This window comes from Dermacentor silvarum, chromosome 1, assembly GCF_013339745.2.
Source record: "Dermacentor silvarum isolate Dsil-2018 chromosome 1, BIME_Dsil_1.4, whole genome shotgun sequence".
NCBI classification, from domain to species: domain Eukaryota; kingdom Metazoa; phylum Arthropoda; class Arachnida; order Ixodida; family Ixodidae; genus Dermacentor; species Dermacentor silvarum.
Window position 1 is genome coordinate 78,640,864 of NC_051154.1, and position 17,732 is coordinate 78,658,595.

General features: G+C 49.7%; 1 protein-coding gene across 2 annotated transcripts in view; it reads right to left on the bottom strand.

Moving 5' to 3' along the window:
• Window positions 1–17,732, bottom strand: part of LOC119431189 (zinc finger protein 236-like) — a 121,962-nt gene that overhangs the window by 50,082 nt on the left and 54,148 nt on the right. For both annotated transcript variants that reach the window (XM_037698663.2, XM_049670223.1), the window contains exon 11: window positions 4,741–5,022. In XM_037698663.2, coding sequence (XP_037554591.1) covers window positions 4,741–5,022 — 282 coding nt within the window. The remainder of the gene's footprint in view (window positions 1–4,740; window positions 5,023–17,732) is intronic.

A 17,732-nucleotide genomic window follows, 5' to 3' on the forward strand; every position in this document is an offset into this window, starting at 1 on the left:
CACAGTTGCGCGGAGAAGGCTTACAGAAACTGGTGGACAGCAAGGCAGTGTATATGCTGCTAGTGTGTGTGTATGATTTGTGTAAATCCATTTTCTTAATTTACTTCTTTCTGTTACTTACTTTTGCAATCGTCTCTCGAACATTCGAACTTTCAAATAATCGAGTATTAAACATTTTATAACATTTCACGGGCCTAATTTTGAATACAGCGAACTTTGGATATAACTGACCAGGTTTCCTGCTGGATTATTATAGTCCGTTGTAATGAGAGTCAAAAGTATACATATTTGAAGATGTGGCTATCCTCACAAAATAATTTAACCTAAAATTTAGGGATTTGCAGTGCGATTAGTTAACTAATTATATGTTCCATTGTGCAAATTGTTAAATATTCAATTTAGGGCATAACTATGACTGTAGAAGTCGTAGAGCAGGCTCAATCACACCCAATAAAGTTGTTTTGATGAAGCTATCTTTTATATGGCTCTATTTTCCAGGTTCTGAAGGAAGCTCACAAAATATTTTTTTAAATGACAGCACTACACACTTGCACCCCTGGTTCACAAGCACTCTCAATCACGTTTCCCAAGATCAAAAGTTGCGTGCTCCTTTGTAAAATAAAGTGATAGGCTCTGGCATTCAGGCAGCCACACCACTACCGTCCAAAATAATAAATTGGCAGACACCAAAGGCGGATCAAAACATACTCGTCAGTTTCTTTTACAATAGGTCATAAGGGCTTCGTTCTTTGAAAACACCGGCTGAGAGCACTGCATACCAAATGCGCAAGTGCGCAGTGATGTCACTTTTTTTTTTTCATATTTCATAGACTTTCCTCAGAGCCTGCAAAAAGGAACAATGTAAATGATAATAAAAAGTTTTAGAATGTACGTGAACATATTAGCACTTGCAGAATACTAGACTGCCAGAGAAGTCTACAGTAGCAACAATGCAGGTAGCAACATCTTTTTACAGAAAGCTCAAACAGAGAACAAGGTTAATAAAGTTAACTTGTATTAATTAAACACTTACAGGACCGACAAAATTGATCGAATTATCCAGTGGGTCGAATTTAACAAGATGCAAAAAAAAAAAAAACACGGCTCATTCGTTTCGATGTACTTGCTCGATTCTAAACGCTCCTGAATCAAACGCACGCCTACTTTCAATATGTCAAAAGTAGAAAAATAACGCAGAAATGACATTAAAGCTCCTAAACACTATAAATATAATGTGCATACGATTCTTTAGCAAGCAAAATGAGAAAGGGTACAATATGTGCTGCACAATAACAGCCGGTTTCTTAAAGTCAGCTTTGCCAGAGTACAGCGGTGTTATGTGGTAGAGCATACATACACCACGAACTCTGTTATGGTTTTGTATCAGACTGCACTATGCAGGCAATCTTTGGCCCAATTTTCCTTAAAAAAAGGGGGGGGGGGGAGGGCACTTGTTATAATTGGGGGAATACCGCAACCAGACATTGTGAGCTACCATTATTCCTTGAAAATTTTCATAGGCCAGGCCGAAAAACAGCCATTTCCGACTGGAAATGATGTGTGTTCGATGCATTCACTGTCCCTTAAAGGAATACGAACACAAAATCTGAAAATTTTATGAAAATTCTGAAAATGAATCCTCAGTGTGTGATTACACCGAAAAGAAGTAGTCACTTAGCTCATTTTTGAGCTGATAGGTTTATTTTGGCGTTTGTGAGCACGTACCTCGCCCCCCAACCCGTGGGAGTTGGAAGGCGTGACGTCCCGACACCCTCGTGGAACATCCAGCTGGCCGGCCGCGGTCATTCGAAGCGCGCCGATGCCATCATCGCGACCATGGATTCGAGTTCTGGTGCGTCTACCAGCGATGAGTACACGTCTGAAGACGAGGACCATTCCAACTTGGCGAGAAATATTACCGCTTACGGTTACGAGCCTTCCGCGTCAAGCGATGAAGACGAGCAGGCGGCCGTGGAAGTGCCGGTCAGGTTTTCGCAAACCGTAGCGCGAAATTTCGCTCTGCACCAGACACTTATGCAAGAATTATTGGTCATTTCATGGTGTAAATTTTCGGCAGTGGCGTAATCGTGTTGCTGCCGAAGATTTACACCAGCAGCGAAGTAGAATACACTTGGTTACTGCAATATTAGCTGTTTTTGTCTGTTTGAGCTCTGCGCCACCAGGTGGCAGCACCATACAGGCCAGTCATGTTTACAGTTCCGCCCGAACGCCCCAACACCTGCATTTACCCGATTACCGGACAAGCTAAAGCTCTCTAACAGGCAGGTATCCAAAGTTTACACACCTTCTCGTCTATGGGAAACGTGTGCGACGGCGTGTCACGACCGACGATGCTGTTATAACAGCAATGTCTGAGCGTCAATACCGAGCAACAACCACGGGAAGCCTCATGTAAGACCTGCGTGGAGCGCCGACGGGGATAGTGTTTCAGACGGACTACAAGCGAAGAGTGAGTGAGTGAGTGAAATAACATTTATTGGAGGTCCGGCGAGGATGCGAAAGAGGTTACACAAACGCTGCAAGGGACCGACACCCCTGGAAGTACTGCGACAGCTGTGGCCGACTTTGGCCGCGGGTGGGTGTTATGACGTCAAATTTCAGCTTCTGCCGGCGGCCGCATGGAGGCAAGGTGCAACAAAAAATCGCAAAAAAAAAAAGATGTTTCTCATTCTTTTTTTCAAAGCAGCTTGTTGTATTCGTCATTTTCAACAGTTCAACTTTTGTTCCGACGCAAAAAACCACCCGCCAACTTTTGTGTCCGTATCCCTTTAAGTTCTGTCGAGACATGCTGCCACTAGAGAGATTACTATTGGAGTCACCATAGGGGTCAGGCTTGAATTATCCGGCGAAGGCCGATTTTAGGAACGAAATAACAAAAGTCTAAGCCCATAGAAATGCATGGATGCTGGCCGGAACCTTCAGTCAGGATAGAATCAATTGAAAAATCTAATTAACCAAAGTCGAATGAATGGAAGTCTACAGTACTGCAGTGATTTATGATGTTCTACTTCTGGTGTAAAGCAATGGTAGCAACATAATCATCAACATTCAGTCCTTTTATGATTTTCCTTCAATAAGAAACCTGACGTGTGACAAACATTTTTAAACACATTGTAGCTGGATAAGGCATCACAAAACGTGACTACCAGCTTTGCTATTGCCGTCCACAGCTCTGGTAACCTGGTAATCCATAAACATTAGGTAGTTTTCAGACAAACTAAAATTCTTTAGTCTCATGAAAACAACTTCATAGAATGTTACTGGGCATGCTCTACATCTTTTACAATCATACTTATGACCTAAAACAAATATTTAAAAATTTATGTGATTAACTTAGCTAGTTAACAAACTAATCACAGTTCATAAAATACTCCCGAGTAACTCAGGATCACTACGAACAATATGCAGTTGGTCTTAATCAGCTAAGATATATCACATCTTTTTAAAGCTTGGTTCGAGTTGCATAAAACACCCAGTATGCAGTGTTTCAAAAACTGCGGCTACCTTAAAACAGCCACAGTGTCAATAAAGTTCACTCCAACGCAGCGAAACTGCGTAAAACAAATTATGAAGAAGACAATGTTACTGTCTACATAAAAGCATAGCCACATACCGTATTTACTCAAATCTAACGCGCACTTTTTTTCTGATAAAACAGGTCCAAAAATTGTGTGCGCGTTAGAATCAAGTACGACCAGAAATCTGCATTACCATATAGCCGTCGACATTACAAAATGGCCGATTCGCACGCGCTTCGAGCCTAGCTACACTCTAGCCTAGCTGCCGTAGCTTCCTCCATGTGCTGCAGTACACGTGCTAAGGCATATTAGTCTACCGTCTGTCTTCCTGTTTTCTGCATCTGCTCTATCAGCGTGAAAGGCCGACTTTATCATGATGCCGCATTTAAAAGGAAAGTGATCACAAGTGCGGAAACGGGAACTGGGCCGCATCACCGGCATTCGGAGAATCCGAAACTTGAGTGCGGGACTTGCGCAAACAGAAGGAGAGGTTTTTCGCCAGCAAAGCAACGCGGACAGGTTTTAGTGAACCGAAGCAGGACGTATTCTGCGACGATCCATTTCGGCGATACGATCGCCTTGGCCCTATCTTGAAAGCAATCGCGACGAGGAAGGTCCGCTGCGCGCCGTGTTTTCGTAGCTTATCGGTCACGTTGAAGCGAGAGGTATGATAGCACAAAGGTCAATTCGCTCGCTGCGCTTCGTCACTTCAGCGTTTTGACAGTTAGTTCCTGCGGTCAACGAGCGAGATGCGTTCATGTTTGCTTGTGCACGCGTGACATCGTGCTTGTTAATTTATTTAGTTAGCGAATGTTTGCAAGTTTATACGGCCGATAAAACTGCTATCCTTACTTCGTATAGCGGTCTAATCTGCTACCTAGCAATCGATGCTTCGCCTTGCGGGCGAAACTGTGACTTTTTTTTATTCATTCCAACTTTAGTGCATTGGGAGTAAATCTTTGTTTTCCCAAACAACACAAAGTTGTATTTCTGTATAAAAGCATGAGCTGCGCGGTACTGTAAATGATTTTTTTTTTGTCACGGAATACGGGTGCGCATTACAATCGAGGGCACGTTAGAGTCGAGGGCACGTTAGAATCGAGTAAATACGGTAAATACAGCAATTCTGAGAGATGCTGTTCAAGGCTAAGGAAAGGCTAAGGAAAGGATAAGGAAATGAAAGAAAAAAAGATTGACTTGCCATCCTATAGATGTGCATCTTGATTTGGCCTGTTGCAGTGTCAGCAACAGACATCACCATTGCACGCTCAGTTGTAGAAGCCACCTTTTCTACTGCTGTCTCAATTGGATTCGAAGGAGGTGGCAATAAACTGTCCTTTGTGACAGATGGTACTTCTTGTAGCGGTGGCGGGGGTAGTGGTGGCGGTGGAGGAGGTGGTGGCAGCGGTAATGGTGATGGTGTTTTCTTTGCCTCAGCATTGTTTGTGGAAGGGCTGTGAGTGAGCCCGCTGTTGACAAGCACCTACAAAAAAATTGGGGAACAAAATGAAACATATTTTCATAGATGCACAACTTCAAAAGCAGCTCCTACTGTCCCTAGTCTGAATAACATGTTTTTTCTGATCTCCACTATGGCATGCTAGCAAATATAGAAAATGGTTGTTAAGAGTCATTAGATTTTCAAAAGCTGAGGAAGTAAATTATTTGCATGTTGCAACCATTCAACCAAACTTAGGTTAGTATTTGCCCACAAATTCATTTCAGTTTCAGGTTCTACATCAATCCTCTCCTCTACTGAGGTGTACCTCATACCCCAGTAACATGGTGCCCTTTCGATAGTGATCGAGCCCAACCAGAATAGAATTTCTCGACCACTATTAGTTCCTTTGAACAGCTTGAGCAAAGGAGTCAACCTCGATCATGATTGAAAGTGCACGATGAAACCCGTGGATTAAACTGAATGCAGTGGGTTACAGCTTATTAGAGAAATTAAAATATGGCCTTCGAAATTGGGGGCGCAATGAAGTTTGCGCACATTGGGGCATACTAGAGTTACAAGTTATACAACAAGGTTACAGTGACACAAAAGCCAAAAGCAAACCTAAGAGAAAGTATAAACTAAAAAATTCAGAGCCCTTCCACTACTGTGAAGATGGAAGCTAGTGAAGCTGTGACTATGGTGGGTCTGCTGTAGTGAATATTGGCCCACAATAAGAATGGGCGTATCGTCGTTGGGCATCACCCAACCGAACATATCTATCATGAACATTCTGGTTGAGAAACTCGCATTGAAACCTGATCATTGTACCAGGAAAATTGGCATTAGCGTTGCCGAGGCATGCACCACCGTTGTCGGGTTCATGGAGGGCAAGAAGACGCTGACGTTTGGCCTCAACATCGCGCTCCAGCGACTAGGGGTCAGCGGCTCTTCGCTGATGTTTTGCCTGGGTTTCGGAAACTCTCACGCTAGAATCAGCATGTTGATGATGAGCCCCTTCCCGAGCGCGTTTGAGGCGGTGTTGCTCAAACGCGTTAGGACACGTTGTCAGTTGCTCATGAATGGCTCACATCCCCGTAAACGCGGACTCCCCATTACGACGACAGAAGAGAAGTGAAATTCTACGCTGGAATGATTAGCGGCAATGCAGCCAGCTGCCGAAGCATATGATGATGACAAACGCGAAAGCTGTGGAACAAGCGCAAACCAAGGGGCGCCAATGAGCCAGCTGCGGAAGAAGATGACGCTCGAGCCAATGTAGATGATAAGTTTTTTTTCTACACGCGGACACGATCCTGGGCGAACTAGCCCTTAACAGCTTTGCTGTAAAACAACTGCTGTACTTATATGTATTTCATTGTTAACATTCACTCAAGATATTATTGTGCAGACAATTCCCATCAATTGAATTTGGAAGCAGAATCATCTTCACATGCTTGACATAGCAGCAGACAATTGTGAATACTTGGGGTCATTCCTTTTTGGGTAAAACCCAATTCTTCCCTGAAGTTCAACCCTTTTGCAAAGGGTAAGAGTAAGTCCAGGCGTTACCAAATAAATGAATGTTGCCCACCTTGTGTGAGCAAGTGATCGGAATATATTGCACCTTTAATATTATTCACATATAAAGATGATATATGCTTTCTTTTTGCTTAACACTGAAGTGAAAACCGGCATATATAATATATATGCAGCACCTACTGGCCGTGAGTGAAAGAAAGCTTGTCGCTCTTTAAGTAGCCATGTTTACATGAATGCAACAGTGGCGTATCACATTGCATTTCGCGCACTTTGCATATATGTAAACAGTGGTAATGAACATGGAAGTGAACAAACCACTGACACTGCTCTGAATTGCTAACAGTACCTGTGACAGTGAGAGATTTCCTTGCTAACACATGTTCAAAGGTTCAACAGGTCTAGGATGGACACAGAAATGTTCAAAATTCAAATGATAATGTACGTCAACAAGGGTTTGAAAATAAACAAAAGAATCCCACTTCTTGAGAAGTACGCTCAAGTGTACTACTATGTTCGTGTTCTTTTTTTTTTTCACCTCTGTTAAATAAAGTGCACAAAACTAAGTAAACAAAGAATCACCAAGCACGTCAGTTTTTGTTGTTTTTTATAGGCTTGTGTGAATATTCAAATTTTTTGAATATTCGATTGAATATTATGCTATTCGATATTGAATTCAGCTCGAATTTTAATATTCGAAATTTTGAAGTACTAGAAACAAACAAATATATATACTTTTCCATGTACAGTGTAGACTGCTTTTATCGTAAGTCGCCGGAGCCGCAAATATCTGCACTATAAGCGGTACCACACTATAACCAAAACAACCGATTTTCAAGGCCTGCACATATGCAAAACATGTAGACCAGCAGCAGCGCGTGCGTATCCAAGAATCAAAGCATGCGACCAGGAATTTTGCATCTGTTTAAATTTATGAACGTTGAAAGGTTAATGTCCAAGTAGCCGCGGTCTTCGCATGAAGCAGACAAAGTAAAAATTTATAAAAAAAACGACGGCGACCGAAATTTCAGGCGCAATATAGTGTCTCATCCGACTTCTCAGACTGATCGGCGTGTGGACGGTGTAAAAAACATGGCGACCGCAGACCAAGTTGACACCATTCGAGTGTTGACCATGCCCTTGCTTTCGTTATCAACTGTGAGTTGTTATCAACTGTGCTTTCCATGTGCAGTACAGCCACTGCAACGCGTTTTGTTGACTTGGCACCAAACTACAACAAATTTGGTTGCCGACGAGGAGAGCTGGTTAGGCCTAGCCCGCGGAGGAGTCGGGCGGCATGCTGTTGCAGGAAGCTCGTACCTGTAGAAGATTACATACAGACTACGCATGAGATCACGCGCACGAGCTGAACTGACAGCAACACGTACGAAGCAGAGTTCAGATCCTCGGGTGATTAGCCGCAGCAACTAGTATGAATGTCTACCAAGTTTGTATGTGCGCACACTGGTACGAACGGCGGAAGCTGACAAGTGCACATAAAGCCTAGCTCCAAAATAAACTTGCAGAACACTGCTTAAACTGACAGTGTTGCATGCTCAACATCTGCACTTCCCGACGCGCAGCGCGACGGGTGCACAGAAACTGAAGCCACGCTGTTGGGACTCGCGTTGATGTCCGCTTCCATCCTACCGAGATCCACCTGTTGTTGGGGCGCCTGTTACTACAACCTCGACTGGCGTTACTTCACGGTAGCGTGGCGTTGTCGGCAGGCCGTAGACGTCCGGTAGATCATGGCGACCAGGCAGGGCGAGACGATTTCTAGTGCGAAACTTGCACAGTTTATTTCATGGTTGAAGAATATTAGAAAAGAAGAGGAATGAATCAAAATACATGGCGGGGCCGCTTAAATAGGCCCTCCATCAACGAGGCGGGATTTTCGCTCCCGTCCCGTGACAGGCAAGTCCAGTCGGGGGGTGCGGCAGCAGCTCCCTCTCCCCTAGGCGACATTTCCGGGCTTGCCTCCGCTGGCGGCGACCCGAGGCTCCTGAAGAACATCATTTGTGGAAGGTGGGCTTATTCGCCCCCGGGCACATGCTCACAAAGGGGTCAGCAACCACTGCGACCCGATACTCCTGAAGAACGTCATTCGTGGAAGGTGGGCTTATTCGTCCCCCTGGCACATGCTCACAAAGGGGTCAGCAACCACTGTGACCCGATGCTCCTGAAGACGTTATTCGTGGAAGGCGGGCTTATTCGCCCCCCGGCACATGCTCACAAAGGGGTCAGCAACCACTGCGACTCGCCCGCGACAACCAAGCACGTTGCACGTTGGGGAGACATCCTCCGTTAATCTTTTTGAACGGGCTGTCATACGTCAACCGTAACAACGCTAAGTGCAAAGCGCACAATTGATAAGCAGCCGAGCAAGAGGCTTCTCCGTCGCCTAGGCAACCACTGCGTGCCCGCATTGTGCTGCCGCCACTTTTTTTTTTTTTTTTTCGTTCCCTCGCTCCGTGTCTCATACTCCTCCTCCGCATCGCCCTCATTGCTCTCCTCTCCCATTGGCCGGCGCACCTCGTTGAGAAACGTGCTCACTACCGTGCTTGTCAGCGGAATTTTCCCATGGAAACCTCATTATGACCAGCATTTCATCTCACGTGGCTGCACTGTAAGCAGTATGCGTATAATGTAGTTCTATGGGAGGGTAAACGGGAGTCATAAAAGGCCGCGTTTTAGCCAATCCTGCACTTTATATATAAACGGTTAAGTTATAAGTGGTCTAAGTATTTTTGCATAAATGTACCTGAATACTAGCCTTTTGAAAATAAACTCACTCCAGGGACGAACTTGTTTCTTTTTTAACAAGAAAAGAATCAACTTTCTTAAATTTGTCAACATTTGGCTCTTAACATATTTGCAGGACTCTAACGCGCCTCCGAATCTAACACACACCTGGCTTTCGCAGGCTTAAAGTAAGAAAATAAAAGTGTACCTGAATGCAAGATGCACCTGAATGTGACATATGCCCATTTTATATTTAGAAATATAGCATGTCCCAACGTTCGTGATCAGAAAAAGCTAGACGTGCAGAATTTACCTTCACAGCCGGATCCACTTTTTCTAAAAAAGATGTGCATTAGATTCATGGATTTGATATGGTATGTCAAATTTTATGCAAACTCCTCAACTATTAGAATTATGTTCGAGCAGAATCCTGGTTTGAGCTGGTTGGTGGGTCATATTCAAAGAAAATCACGGTACTGAAAGAAAGAAGAAGTGCGCCGTGCAGAGCTCCGCAGCCGGATCACCAGCGCTACTGAAGTGGGGCTAAGGCTAGACGCTGTTGCGGCTTCCTGTAAGCGTCCTTCGTGTCGTCTATAGCCATGTCGGACTTCTTTTGCTATAGTACGAATTAGACAAGGACATAGAACCCATACATTGTATGTGTTTTATGCTTTTGTCTAGTTTGCGCCAAATATTTCTTTGAATAATTCATTTGAAAAGTCTTCTACACTAATTATTATTCGCTCTGACTTTGCTTCAAACAAAAAATTTATATTCACACAAGCGTATTACTTTTCTTTATGTGGTTTCTTTAAAAAAGTGCAACTAATACCTTCCAACGAGGATTTGTATAGATCTATAAGTTCGTCACCTGCCACGCTGTAGCTCAGTAGCTATGGTGTTGCAGTGCCGAGCACAAGGTTGAGGGCTCAATCCCAGCTGTGGCGGCAGCATTCTGGTGGGGTCGGAATGCAAGAAGCTAATGGACTGTGCTTTTGGTGTATGTTAAAGAACCCCAGGTGTCAAAGTTAATCCATAGACCTCCACTGTGGCATCCCTCATAAACCACTGTATAGTTTCAGGACATTCAAACTTACGATTTATTTTATTTAGATAAGTCAGTCACTTTATTTCAACACCCAGCACAAAAGTATGATGGCGCTGAAGGGTGTAGTCAAAAAGCCACAGAAGGCTTGACAGAGACCTACACACCGTTAAAACAGAGGCAGCAGGATGCAGCAAGTAACAGCTTCCGTTACAGTCTACTCACTAAATAATGTTACTGTAGCAAATAGTTCGAGCACAGGTTTAAGGACAAAAATTATTAATAAACAAATTGGTGTTTGTGTTATTGTATATTTGTTCATGTAGTTGAATTTGCAAGCTGCGAGATAAATGGGTTATTAAGTCAACACCTACATGATAAGAATGATAAGAATGGATAAGAATGGAGAAATAAAAAAAAATTGTCGCAGTTTCACCCGAAAGGCGAAGCACCAATTGCGATAGCAAATTAGTAGAGAGCTATTATACGGAGTAAGGATAGTAGTTTTATCAGCTATATAAACTTGGACATGCAGCAGCACCAGCAACGCGCAGAACTGTTGTCGACGCCGTCAACGTTTTGCCCGCGTTCGCACCGAACGTGCACGGCGTTTTATTTTTATATAAATACGCATTTGGTGCCGCAGCTAAACGTCGCCTACCCTCCCTCCCTCCCGTCCCCAACAGCCTTTCGTGCGACGGAAAAAGTTGCGTTTGCTCTCTATATATGTAAAGGAGGAAAGAGACGCTTAATTCTGCAGCCCTTCAGAGAGCATGGTGGAGAACGCGCGTTTGCTCTCCGACGTGCGTTTGCTCCCCCTGAAAGCGCACGTCCCTCGGGCCCTTTCACTCGCACATACAGCGTCCAGAGCGCGGCGACGATTTCATCACCGTTGACGTCATACGGAACCTCACGGCAACGGCGACGGCAGAAATTGTGGGGATTGAGGGTTGCGCCGGCAATCGGGCTTCGCCTGCTCTGCCATCCCTCGCCATCGTTCCCCGCTGGCCTCCTTCTCCGCCCGCGCCGCCTAACCGGTTCCCGCGGTGGCGCTGCGCACGCGGCGGTTGGCGGTGAGGGCGGAGCGCTGACGTCACTAGGCGGCCGGTTGTCGGCTGCTAGCGGGGAAGCGTCGAGCTTTCCTCTGCTTCCCTCGCTTTCCTCTCGTCCGCCGACACCTTTGTGACTAGGACTGGAGCTCGCGCACGGTGCCTTTGCCCGTGCGGGGAGCGCGTACTTTGTGCTGATCCTTTCCCGACGCTAAGCCGACGAGCGGTGCCATTAGTGCTCGCGCGAGGTCGTACCTCGCCGAGCCGCACTTGCCGAAAGCCTAAGCCGAAGGAGATTGCCCGTGCTCTCGCGAGTTGACCCATTGGTTATCGCCAGAGCAAGTAGCATAGCCGCCGGGACTTTTCCTAGCGGCGTGTCCCAGCTTGAGCCTGTGCTCTCGCCGCGACGTGCTATAGGCGCCTGTTATTGTATTTTCGCCCTGGTGCGGGACCCCTTTGGCTCCCCTCCGTGCGGGCGTTTGTGCAGTGCTGGTGCCGACGGTTTCAGTAAACGGTTTCCGTCAACTCAGGGCTTTACTGTGTTTTTGCGTGCGTCGCTCGGTAGCCCCTTGCGGCCTCTGAGCTCGCGCGCGAGCGGTGCTGGAGGCGACGGCTGACGCGGCCCTGTGGCTCACTAAGCTCGAACCCGCGGTGGTTGGTCTCCTGTGAGACACCAAGAACCCACACTGGCGCCCAACGCGGATTCAAAGGCTCATTAAGCCTTTGTCTGTGCTTAGCCGAGTCAATACGCCTTAGCGAATTGGACTCGCCGCGTTATGTCTGCTAGGCGTAGTGACCTTTGTCCTTTGTTAGTGCTAGCAGACGCCGCGTTGCTCAAGAACGGGGCCAGGCCCCCCCTTGAGCAGCGCACTCCTGCACCCTTGCTTGTAACGACCCCCTGTGGGGACGGCAACGCGAGGCGCTACGTACCAGCTCCCTTTGGAGCAGTAGCGTTGTTTGAAAACGGGGCCAGAGCCCTCTCCGAACAGTGCACACGGGCACATTCGTCTGCCACGGCTCCCTTTGGAATGCCAAGCAGTGCGATGTCGCAGCGCTCCCGATCATTGACTCCTTCGGGAGTAAACGGAGCGAAGCGCGGAAACGGGGCCTTAGCCCTCTCCGACTTTTGCCCGTTGGCTGCTTCTCAATAGAACAGCCAAAACCAGTGGTATGCCGCGGCCCCCTGTGGGGAACCTTCAATCACGGCGACCACGAATTCCGCTCATACGTCTCCCTTTGGAGTACACTCGGTGGCGCCCAGTGGCACACCTGTTGTATCGACACTGGCTGCTTCTCAATTGAACAGCCAAAACCAGTGGTATGCCGCGGCCCCCTGTGGGGAACCTTCAATCACGGCGACCACGAATTCCGCTCATACGTCTCCCTTTGGAGTACACTCGGTGGCGCCCAGTGGCACACCGATCGAGCACACACCTGTTGTATCGACACTGGCTGCTTCTCAATTGAACAGCCAAAACCAGTGGTATGCCGCGGCCCCCTGTGGGGAACCTTCAATCACGGCGACCACGAATTCCGCTCATACGTCTCCCTTTGGAGTACACTCGGTGGCGCCCAGTGGCACACCGATCGAGCACACACCTGTTGTATCGACACTGGCTGCTTCTCAATTGAACAGCCAAAACCAGTGGTATGCCGCGGCCCCCTGTGGGGAACCTTCAATCACGGCGACCACGAATTCCGCTCATACGTCTCCCTTTGGAGTACATTCGGTGGCGCCCAGTGGCACACCGATCGAGCACGCGCCTGTTTTGTCAACGCTGGCTGCAAGCGGCCTAAGCAATTCACGTATAGCTGCCTCAAGTGGCAGCTGTGAACGACAGCAGGCGCACCCCGCTAGGAGCCCTTTTTGCTCTGGGGACGGCGGCACGCCGGCCGGTATCCCTGTGGAAACCGCGCCACTGATCGAGCTGGAAGTCAGTTCGTCCTTGCTCAATCGCGCCGCTAACGCGCCAACGGCTCCCTTTGGAGCAGGCCCACAGACGCTGTTGCATAACGCCGCCGAAATGATCCAGGCGCTCTCTGGGGCAGTTAAAACGCTGTCGGCTGTTCCGAAATGCGCTCACCCCGCTGTACGGTTGGCAGTCCCGACCTACAGCGGATACGGTGACCTGCTTAGTGCCAGGGACTACTGTTACTCCCTCGCACGCTACCAGAGAGCTCTGGGTTTGAACGATCAGGATGTACTCGGACGCGTCGTCCCTGTTGCACTCACTGACTCGGCGGCTAGGTGGTACAGGCTTTCCGGAAACCGTGCAACAACCCTCAAGGAGTTCCGCGCGGCATTCCTGCGTGAATTCCTACCCGCTGACTACGAGAGTAGGATGCGGCGAGAGCTTGGGCTACGTACACAGGCTCCTGATGAGTCGCTTCAGGAGTACGTACGGGCGATGCAAGACCTTTTCTTAGTCGCCGAGCCCAATGCCTCGAACGAGGAACGCGTCGAACGGGTGATCAGGCAGGCACATCCGACCTTTTCGGCGTACCTGCGCGGTGGCCGCTTCCGAAATCTGGAGGAATTAGCCGCCGAGGCAAAGCGCATTCAAGGTGACATTATCGCCGCGCGCGCCTACCGCCCACGGCCGCTCGCCAGCGAGGCCCTTGAGCCGAGCTGTGCGTGGAAAGGGCCTGAGCCCTTTCCCCAACGGCAACAACCCGGCCAAGCTGCCTTTGCGGCTGCAAGCGGGTGTGTTTGGGAGCTGAGCGCGCGCGCTCTCGACCCCTACACGCACGGGAGACGGGCAGCCTGTGCTGAGCCACCGACTGAAATGCATGCGCAGGGACGCTTTCCATCCAGCGCATCGCGGAGGGAAACGCTCGTTATCGGCCCATTGGCCAAGCGGCGAGCCGACCCCGGCAGGGAGCTGAGGCTGCTCCGCCTCGGGAAAGATACCGCGACGGAGTACGCTGTTTTCGCTGCCAACAACGAGGGCACATTGCAAGGGATTGCACCGCGCCCCGGTCTTCTGTGAGGTCGGGAAACGGGATAGCAGGTCGCTCGTGAAGGCACGAGTGACCGAACCTTTGCTTGTTCCCTCGGCGTACCGAGCAGGTTGTGCTGCTGGTGCGCACGCGCAGTTTATTCCGGTGACCATTGCCGGCCGCGAATTTTCGGCGCTGCTGGACACGGGCAAAACCTGTTCGGCGAACAGGTTTTGTCCCACTTGCAAAAGCACGCAGTGCGCTTGCGGGACTGCCGAACGACATTCAATCTTGCGAAAGGCGTGGCCCATTCGGCTGGCACCGCAAGGCTGACTGTCAGGTGGGGAGAGCGAATGCGACGCACGCGTTTCGTTCATCTCCCAGGGCTCAGTGTTCCTGTGATTCTCGGCCGGGACTTTCTCCTTAAAACTGGGATCGTTGTGGACATTGCGAATGGCGGCTATCGCGACGGTCAGTTCACGTCGCTAAAGCCGTTTATCAGCCCGCCGGCGTCCGATTTTGCCTGTGCAGATGGGGCGTCGGAATCGTGTCGCGCGCCGAGTTCGGGGGCAAGCCCCCGAGCTTCGCGCTCGCCCGCTCATGGTCCCCTTTGGGATCGAGAGGCACGGCACGAACCGTGTCGCGCGCAGAATTCGGGGACAAGCCCCTGCGCTATGCGCTTGTCGACTTACAATCCCCAGTGGGATAGAGCGACACGGCACGAAGAGGCACCACATCCTCTGTCCGCCTGTGCGGCTCATTTGGATGATGCACAGAAGGCTCGTTTGTCGGCACTGTTACGCGACAACGCAGACCTTTTCACCGATCAACCGGGCTGTACCGATTTGGCGAGCCACGCCATCGAAACTGGTGACGCGCTTCCTTTGAAGTGTAACCCCAGGCCCGTCAGTCTTGCCAAGAGGCAGGTGATTGATGGTTTGCTGGACGAGATGCTATCGGCCGACATTATCCGCCGCTCGTACAGCGCCTGGGCGTCTCCAATTGTGTTGGTGCCTAAGAAAGATGGCAGTCATCGCCTGTGCGTAGACTACCGCCGTCTGAACGGAGTGACTCGTAAGGATGCCTATCCGCTTCCTACGATTAGCTCCATTGTAGGAACCCTGGGCAGTGCGAGGTACTTCACTAAGTTGGATGCCTCGAAAGGGTACCTACAGGTCCGGATGGATGCGCGTGACCGGTCCAAGACCGCGTTCACGTCCCACAGAGGGTTGTTTGAGTTTACTCGTATGCCCTTTGGTCTATGCAACGGTCCTGCGACCTTTCAGAGACTGATGGACCGTGTCCTCGGGGAAGCAAAGTGGTCATACTGCATGTGCTACCTCGATGACATCGTGATTTACTCACGAACCTTCGAAGAACACTTGGCCCATGTTGCCGATGTGCTCGAGAGGGTGCGGGCCGCCGGGATGACTTTGAATCCTGCGAAAGCCCAACTAGCGCAAACCCGAGTTCAGTTACTGGGGTTTACGCTGGGCGAAGGCTCCATTGAGCCGGACCGGGAGAAACTTCGGGCAATCCTCGATTTACCCGCGCCCAAGGACGTACGTGGCCTTCGCCGCTTTTTGGGAATGGCCAACTTTTACCGGTCGTTCATCCCGTCCTGTGCCCGAGTGCAGGCGCCCTTGAGCAAGCTCTTGGGTAAGTCGGCCGAGTGGCAATGGGGACCTGAGCAGCAGCAGGCTTTTCACCAACTGTCTAGCGCCATTGCGGAGACAGCGCAGCTCAGACTCCCCGACCTGACCAGACCGTTCGTTGTCCAGACCGACGCGAGCGATCTGGGATTTAGGAGCAGTCCTCCTACAGGAATACGATGGCGTGTTGCAGCCGCTGGCCTTTGCCAGCCGCTCCTTCATACCGGCTGAGAGGAATTATTCTGTGACGGAGAAGGAGTGCCTCGCTATCGTGTTTGCACTACGTAAATTCGATGTCTACCTTGATGGTACGAAATTCGTAGTGCAAACGGACCACAGTGCGCTAAGCTGGCTGATGCGGCTCCGTGAGCCTGCGGGCCGGCTGGCGCGCTGGGCTCTCCTGATACAGCATTATGACTTTTCTGTGCAGTATCGAAAGGGGAGCACTAACGTGGTAGCTGACGCGCTATCTCGTGCCCCATTGTCCACCCAGAACTTTTCTCCAGGTGCTACAGCCGCTGCCGGTGCCTTAGCGCCAGCTAGCGTCGGGGGCGAAACGAGCGGAGAGAGAGGCGAGTCCGCAAGCGAGCAAACCTGTTTCTCCGCGCTCCAGGCAAGCAGCGCGCCGGAAAGTGTGTGAGCGGGGGAGCTTCACGAAAGCGAACCCATGACGCCGATGGCTGCAGTCCTGAGTGGGGACGAGACCAACCTCCCCTTTGGGAGAATTGGAATCGCTTTCAGCAGGCAAGAGCTACTGAAGGCCCAGCAAATTGATCCGTTTTGTCGCGGAGTGAGCGACGGTCTCAGGGAGACGGAGCGCCGAGACGCTGCTGGTAGTGCGGCGGGCGCAGGGGGGCCGGGAACAGCGTGTGTCGCCGAGTCCCCCGCGGATTTATATTTGCTGGATCATGATGGGCTCCTGCTGAAATACATAGCCACCGATGATGACGCTGTGGACCCGTTTAAGGTGGTTATCCCCAAAAGTCTGAGAAGCGCACTGTTGCGATGTTCTCATGACGAACCCTTGGCCGGTCATTTGAGTGGCTCTAAAGTTTTTGCGAAACTAAGCCAAACTGTGACCTGGCCTGGTATAAAGCGTGACATTTTTCGCTATTGCCGTTCCTGCCATGTCTGTCAAATGGTGAAATCAAGGGGTGGCAAGCTGCCCGGGCTGATGAAACCAATCGACAGTGAGCGTCCGTGGCAAGTGGCCACCTGCGATCTTATGGGGCCGTTCCCCAGGAGTAAGCAGGGGTTCACACACCTGATGGTAGTCGTTGATCATTTTTCTAAATGGGTGGAACTGTTTCCGCTTCGTAAAGTGACAGCGCGAGCGGTGCTGGAAAGGCTACAGGAAGTGTTTTGTCGGTTCGGCTTTCCGAAAAGACTGATTACGGACAATGCGTCCTATTTCACCGCTCGGGTGTTTGGTGCTACGTGCCGTTCCCTGGGAATTAATCACTGCACCATTTCGCCCTACCATCCCCAGTCCAATTTGACGGAGAGACTCAATAGAACTCTTAAACCGGAGTTGACCCATTGGTTATCGCCAGAGCAAGTAGCATAGCCGCCGGGACTTTTCCTAGCGGCGTGTCCCAGCTTGAGCCTGTGCTCTCGCCGCGACGTGCTATAGGCGCCTGTTATTGTATTTTCGCCCTGGTGCGGGACCCCTTTGGCTCCCCTCCGTGCGGGCGTTTGTGCAGTGCTGGTGCCGACGGTTTCAGTAAACGGTTTCCGTCAACTCAGGGCTTTACTGTGTTTTTGCGTGCGTCGCTCGGAAGCCCC